At 31.8% G+C, this 7839-nt stretch overlaps 1 protein-coding gene across 1 annotated transcript; it reads right to left on the bottom strand.

Annotated features, from left to right (window-relative positions):
* Positions 1-5837: 5837 nt before the first annotated feature.
* LOC107022285 lies at positions 5838-6800 on the bottom strand. The gene is made up of 2 exons (XM_015222940.1): positions 6285-6800; positions 5838-6164 (listed from the first exon to the last, which is right to left on the bottom strand). Exons 1-2 carry the CDS (start codon positions 6798-6800, stop codon positions 5838-5840), a joined length of 843 nt encoding a protein of 280 aa, XP_015078426.1.
* Positions 6801-7839: the final 1039 nt, after the last annotated feature.

Below are 7839 nucleotides of genomic sequence, written 5' to 3'. Positions count from 1 at the left end.
TATATATATATATATATATATATATATATATATATTAAAAAGATACCTTTTTGTAACTGTTCTGACGTTTCTTCTTCTCAACTTTTCTTCTTCCCCATACATCGATTCTATCATATCATCGCCTCCCATCCCGCCTCTCTTCCCTATACACTTCTCCAAACGTTTCAAGAGAAAGCAGAGAGATCGGAGAGATCGTCTGTTTCTTCTTCCCATATCATCGGTTCTCTTTCACATATGTTTCAACTGTTTCATCGTCCATTAAACAAATGTTCAACCATTTCATCGTCCTAAACGTCAAATCTTCATCTCCCCTGTTTCTTCTTCTTCGAGTTCAAAAATTTCATCTTTGGTTCGTTCATTTGAGTTTAATGGTGGTTTTTGGTTATTTTAGCAATATTTTCTTGTTTATTTGTTATAGTAGTGTAATAAACCCCTTTTTTTGGATAATTTTTTTGCATGTCCTTGTTTGTGATGCGGTATTTGGTTGCTTATTTTTTTGTTATATTAGTGTAATAAACCCTTTTTCTAGATGAGTTTTCTTTATGATATTTAGGGTGTCATATTTTATTTTTTTGTTATAGTAGTGTAATAAATCCTTTTTCTAGATGATTTTATTTCATGTTCTTGTTTAGGATGTCGCATTTGATTTTTCATTTTGTTATACTAATTTAATAAACTCTTTTTCTGGATGATTTTCTTCATGTTGTTATTTGGGTATAAATATTGGACCTTATTTGGTTGCTTTTTTGTTTTTAAAAAATAATTTATGTATATCTCGTCTATTGATTTTTTAATTTTGGCTTTTGTTGTGGATTGATATTTTCTCCATTGTGCAGTATTTTTCATTGCACTCTTTTGTTAGTCTTTGATCTACTTTAGTATTGTAGGTTTACTGTGGTTATGACTAAAACTAGAGGTGGTCTGGTTAAAAAATCTATTCCTAAGCCTGGTAAAAACAAGAAAAAGAATGTTAAACCTTAAGTTTCAACTAGGTGTTCAAAAAAGAAAAAAATTATTGTTGAAGAACCCAAGTATGATTTGAATTCTGATACAATGGATGAAATAGACAACTATGAGGAGAGTCTTGGTGAGGTTGAGTCTAGTGAAGAGAGAAATGGAGACGATCCACTAGTGGAGATAGCCGAGATACTGAAGATGAGCATGATCCTCTATCCTTGCTAACTTGTGCAAGAGAAATCTCGAGTAAGTCCTTTAATCTCACTACATGTATAGATGAGTTAGGATTTTTTCAATCGAAGATTTCTGCGAGAGCAAGAATGACTCTGTATAATGATTTTAGAAATGTTTTACTTAATGAAAAAATATATAATGACTTTAAAGATAGTTGTTTTGGTCATTTAAGGCATATACCAAAATTTTACAAGTTTAATGAACAAATGGTCCATTACATGTTATTGCGTCGTGTCAATCATGATAAAAAATTGCATGAGATGTAATTTTGTGTGAATGATAAACCTGCATGTTTTGGCTTAAAAGAGTTTGCATTGATTACTGGTCTAAATTATGGAGCATACCTCCACAATATAAAAATGAAAAGTGTTTGACAAAGTTGAGAAATTTTACTATAAAGTAACCAAGAATAAGAATATTAGTGGTTCGAAGTTGTTGAGTTTGATTAAGGAGCAGAAGTTCAAGTGCTCTTTAGTTTGGTTCGTCCATTCAATATTGCTTGTCCACGATCGATCTAAGATTGTGGAATCAAACCACATTAAAATGGTAGATGATTTAAAGTTTTTCAAGAGTTATCCGTGTGGAAAAGAGTGTTTTGATTTAACATTAAAGTATTTGAAGATCAAAGTTAATTTGAAGAAACAATGTGACGTGTACAAGAAAGAGGGAATGCATTGTATGCTTTGTATGGCTTTCCCTGGGCGTTTCTGATATTTTTTATCATTTATGAAATTGATTAATATTAAACTCTTATATATTTCTGTTCATTTATTTGTATTTTATTAATTTCAGGTGTGAATATATGAGTCTTTTCCTTATCTTGGTATATATGCAAAGAAGTCATTGGATTCTCCACTGCCAATTTCTCGTTTACTTAGATTAGGCATGACAAAGAGCGATAACATTGTCAAAGGTTATCCATTTAAGTATACAAATGTGTAAACTTATTTTGTTATATAACAATATTTGTAATTAGTGAAGGTCTTGTACTAATTATATTTTTTTTAGGTTGTGCATCCATACCTAGTACCTACTATCCGTGAGAAGAAACAACATTATATGGCAACATTAAAGCCATAGACGGACGAAGTGAAGAACATAATTATTGATGCTTTAAAGGCTAGTTTGAAAGGTATCATTCTACTCACTTCTGCAGTAGGTCATGTGGAGGATAAGTATTCAAACAAACACATTCCTAATCAACCTGGGGGGAATTCTATACCAAATACATCTAAAGATGGAAGCCTGGGTGAGCATGTTGCATCCCTTGAGAAATCAACGGTAGAAATCATTGCTTTTGTTCGAGAGGAGAAATTGAAAAGAAATTAAAAGAAAAAGGAAAACAAATAAATTTATATACTTATTAATTATGTAATATAATGTATTTGTATTAATGCTTAGACACTGATCTTGAAGTAGATGATGACACAGTGGATGATAATATCCTTCCATTAGTTGTAGTGGATGATGATCTTGCTGCAATTGATGCATACTTTGCTCAAGAAGTTGATGAAGAGGGTACAAAAGAAGAAGAGAAACAATAATAGGAGACGAAGGAAAAGAACAATGAAGAAAAAGAAGAGGAGAAACTAGAAGAAAATGAAAAAACGGAGAAGAAGAGAAAGCACACTACACGAGAAGATAACAGAGAATAAAGTAAAGAAAAGCTTGAAAAAGAAGGGTTGGCCACTGAAGTGGAATAGACATGATGGGTATAGTGATGGAGCTTAGTGCTCAGGCTGGTGGTGAATAAGGGCAATTTTGATTTTTGGGATGGTTATTCCCTAGTATTTTAAGACAATTTGTGAAGTTGTTCGTTTTTTAAGACAATTGATTTTTGTGATAGTTGGGATGTATTTTGTGATAGTCGGATTTTTCCCTAGTCTGAAGACATGTTTTTTGACAAGGTTAAAGTGGTCTGTTGTTTTGCTGTTTTTGAAGACAAAAATCTGACACTAAATATTATATTATGAAGGGCTTTTATATTTCTTATAAATATATGTCTTAATAAACTTGTATGCCTTATACTATAAATTGTTATCACAAAATTATAAATCAAAAATAAAATGTATAGCAGTGCAACAAATCGAGAGAAATAATTTATTTATTCAGCATTACATTTTTGTTATTCATTTGTTACAAATTTTCAAAAAGCAAACACAAAAATAAACCACACAATATCGCCTTTTAGGAATTTTTTTTCTTCCGTCAAAATCAACCTTTTTTTTAGTTGATCTTGATCCATTTTAGCATCTTTTAGCAACACTTTCAGGTGATTCCTGTGCTCTTCGGCCTCTTTTAAGAAAGTCATTAGCATATTCTTATTTTCTTCAGATTCCCGTAGCTTTGTTAATAATTAAATTTGGCAATGCCTTGAAAATTTGATGGGCTACTCGTTGATGATTCATTTTCATGCCAACTAAAAAATGGGCATATGCCAACTGCACAATTAAAAAATTGTCAACCTGGATTTGTATCGGTGTGTGACGTCCTCAACGTAACTGGTTTACTACAATGGCAATTGTAAGACTTTTTCACTATGGATGTTTGAGATGTTTGAGACATTGTAAAAATGGAGGTTTTTGGGTTGTTTATGGGGAATTGCCTTCCCTGTATACTAAAAAATAAGCAGATGTTACCGTTGAAAAAGTGAAGTTTGAACTATTGTCACCGTTGTGAAATGTGTATATGAAAATATGAACTCGTTGTCAAAATATATAGACTTCTAAAACTATCGATGCATGTCTATATGTGTTAGTGTGTGTATGATCAATGTGATTTACACCCTAACATTAGTAAGGTATATTCAAATTTATGTCTATGTTAAAGCATTATCGATACTACAGGTACTAGAATCTGACAGCTCTATACAGACCAAAAGCAGTAGTATAAAAAAAGATAGCAATTGATTAATAATAAGTTATATTTTAAAAATTTATCTAATTAAATAAGTGTAAGCAAGTTATATGATCATGTAAGAGTCCACATGAATTGGATGTGGTGATTAGAGATGTATGAGGAAGATTGTGGTTATACAAACAATATCCTCAGAACAATGTTTGAGAAAACATAAGTATGTTGTGAGGATGTGTTGATTGTATAACCACAAATCTTTCTCATACATCTCTAATCACCACACCCAATTTATGTGGACTCTTACATGATCATATGACTTGTTTAAACTTATTTATTGGATAAATTTCAAATATATAATTTATTATTAAATTATTGTCTTTTTTTAAAATCCTACTGCTTTTGATCTATATATAATTGTTATATTCTAGTACCTGCACTATCGATAATGCTTTAACTTAGACATAAATTCGAATATAGCTTACTAATGTCAGAGTGTAAATCTCATTGATCATACACACACAACACTAATATACATGCATCGATAGTTTGAGAGATCTATATATTTGACAACCAGTACATATTTTCATATACGTATTTTACAACGGTAAGAATAGTTCAAATTCCATTTTTTTGACAATTCATTAAAGATACGTTTAGTTTGTATTTTTTATAGTTGAATTAGTTATACTTAGATTATTTAAGCATTGTTTGGTTTGGTGCATTATATATAGCCATATATTAATAATTTTCATATTTTAATAATTTTCATATAGTATTAATTTTAACATGTTAATAATTTTTATATTTTAATGATTTCATATGTTAATAATTTTCATATATTAATAATTTTCACATGTTAATAATTTTCATATTTAATAATTTCATATATTAATAATTTTCATATATTAATAATTTTCAAATCTTAATAACTTTCATATTTTAATAATTTTAATATGTTAATAATTTTCACATCTTAATAATTTTAATATGTTAATAATTTTATTATTTTAATAATTTTCATATACTAATAAGTTTCATATATTAATATCATATGTTAATAAGTTTCATATATTAATAATTTTAATATGTTAATAATTTTCATATATTAATAATTTTCATATATATAGACAGTGTACAAAATGTATGTTATCTTTTGACTGATCTATTAATCATGCGTAATTACGATAATAATGACAGTAAATTGATCAAAATGTTGGCAGCTGCTTGATTACAGTAGCAAAAAAACAGAAGCTCGATAACAGGAGCAAAAAACAAGTAGTAGCTTCATTACAAAAACAAATTCTATCAAACTTGTTTAAGATGTCTTGTTCACACATGCAGTTCTTTTGTGTCCGGTTCTCTTACAAATCGAACCTTTTTTCCTTTTCTTACACTTGAAATTCTCATTGATGCTTTTGACACGTTTACTTTTTTTCCTTTCAAGTTTGGTATCGACAAGAGGCGAAAGAATCTTTACATTAAGTAATTCTTCTGGAACACACCATTTCGACTCGAGAGGGACAACATTGATAGAATTCATGTATACAAGAAGTACTCTTCAACTTTATACAAAGGCGAAGAGTATTCATAGATGCTCATACCATACTCATTGGCATGTTTCGACCGCAAAGCGACCATCACGTGAGCACAATGTATCTTGATCAAGTCATATTCCCTACATGAGCATCAATTTTCCAGTAGGTCCACATAGGCAGTAACACTCGCACCGAATACGGTAAAGTGATTGTCATCCCCATTTGCATTCTCCACATACAAGGAGTCGCCCTCCATCATTTTTTTCTTGCGATTTTCTCCGCAGCCGACGACATTTGATTACCCATAGATTTGAGGATATATGCATTCCTCTCCTTAAACAATTCTCCAAACCTCTTAGCAATTGAATTAAATATAGATGTCACGGGATACTCTCTTTCATTTATCAACATAGCATTGAGTGACTCGGCAATATTCGTGGTCATCATGTCATATCTATTGCCAAGAAAATATGCCCTACTCCACTTCTCAAAACAAATATCATGCTCAAGGACGATGGCTGCCGCGGGACATTTGTTCTTGAATTCTACAAAATGATCGTCAAACTCCTCCAAAGAATAAGCCTTTGTCACAGTGTAGTAAAGATAAAGGTAAATCTCCCGAATGATGATTTACGCAGAGATTTTCACCGAGGTGCCTCATACAATACCTGTGGTGAGCATGATTGTAAATGTTCACAGTACCGTTGGCGATACTCTTGTGTCTATCTGAGATAAACACAAATCTGGTTCATCAACCACAATCTCCTTCAATTTCTCAAAGAAAAATGTCCAAGATGCATCATTTTCATTGTCGACGACACAAAAGGCAATTGAATAAACATAATTCTCCGTATCTTGTGCCACAAAGCTCAACAACACGCCCTCGTATTTACCATGTAAATGAGTGTCATCAACTGCAATTACCTTTCTCATGTGGGCAAATCCCTTAATGCAAACACTAATGGCCAAGAAATAATATATAAACCTATAAGTATCCTCATTTACAATAAGACAATAACTTGAACCAACATTAAGTGTCTCGAACATGTAAGAAAAAGTCGGTAAGCATGAATATCTATTCTCTGCTGTCCCTTGAACCATTTTCTTAGTAACCACACCACCCTTCCAACATTTCCAATAGCTTGGACTACAATGAAAAGAACTATACATAACTCTTTGAATCTCTTTAACATTTGGACCCTTGCCATCATGATACATATTTACACAAAGTGAACCAGTCACTTTGATTGAAATTTTTTATGGCTACTGTTGGTATGTTTAATGTCATTACTATTCCTTTCAATGTAATTGTAGATACAAAATCTATCCGAACACTCATATTTTCTCGCCGAAACATCCATGCACAATTGCGAAATACATATTTCACCTTTAAGTATTTAGTACAACTCTTCACAGTAGCAACATCAAAAGACTTTTTTACCACCGCTTCGGCTAATAACAATTGCAACTCATTCTTGTTACTAAAAATTTGGCTTATACATAAATTAGTTCATATAAGAAGGAATGATTGGATTGCGATCCCAATTCCTTTTGTCCCTGCATTTCTGCACAACATTCGGGTTCAGGACCTTCCGATCTATCGGCTGATTTTTCACATTAGTTGGATCATCATGTATATTTATTGAATGATCACCCAAACTCTCATCTGAATTATCATCCAAGATCCCCCTTTGGATGATCACTAATCTTTCATTTCCAATCGATTCATTATTGTTGTTAGATGAATTTGCTGGTTCAATTAGAGGTCTCGCATTAACGTTTATCCTCAATGTAGGCCTAGAGCCATCAATACTGATATCTAACATCTACAAGCTCACGTGCCTATCATTTTTTATGAATGTGAGATGTATTTTCCCCCTCCCATTCATTTGATAGCTAATCACCAAGTCATTTGGCTCACACGTTAACTCACCGGCCTCAATTACGCTTGCAATCATATCATCATATGAACAATTGCGATGTAATGTAATGGACATTGTCGTCTTTCTAAAGGATTTCCGATTCCAGCTTTTGGGAGTCTCCTCCCATACTCTCATATAATCATCACCAGGAAGAACAAATTCAGTTACTGTCATAATTGACTACAAAGATATAAATAGATTACAGTATCAGTCATTAACGATCGACAAAGTCTGACATCCGTACAGAAACGGGACTATATGGGACCGTGGTTCAAAATGCAGCTCTTGCAATGGAGAAACAGATTTGAATGCTTTTAAACTACTAAAATGTATTT

This window comes from Solanum pennellii, chromosome 6, assembly GCF_001406875.1.
Source record: "Solanum pennellii chromosome 6, SPENNV200".
NCBI classification, from domain to species: Eukaryota; Viridiplantae; Streptophyta; class Magnoliopsida; order Solanales; family Solanaceae; genus Solanum; species Solanum pennellii.
Note: the sequence above shows the minus strand (reverse complement) of the source record. Positions and strands in the feature narration are given on the sequence as shown.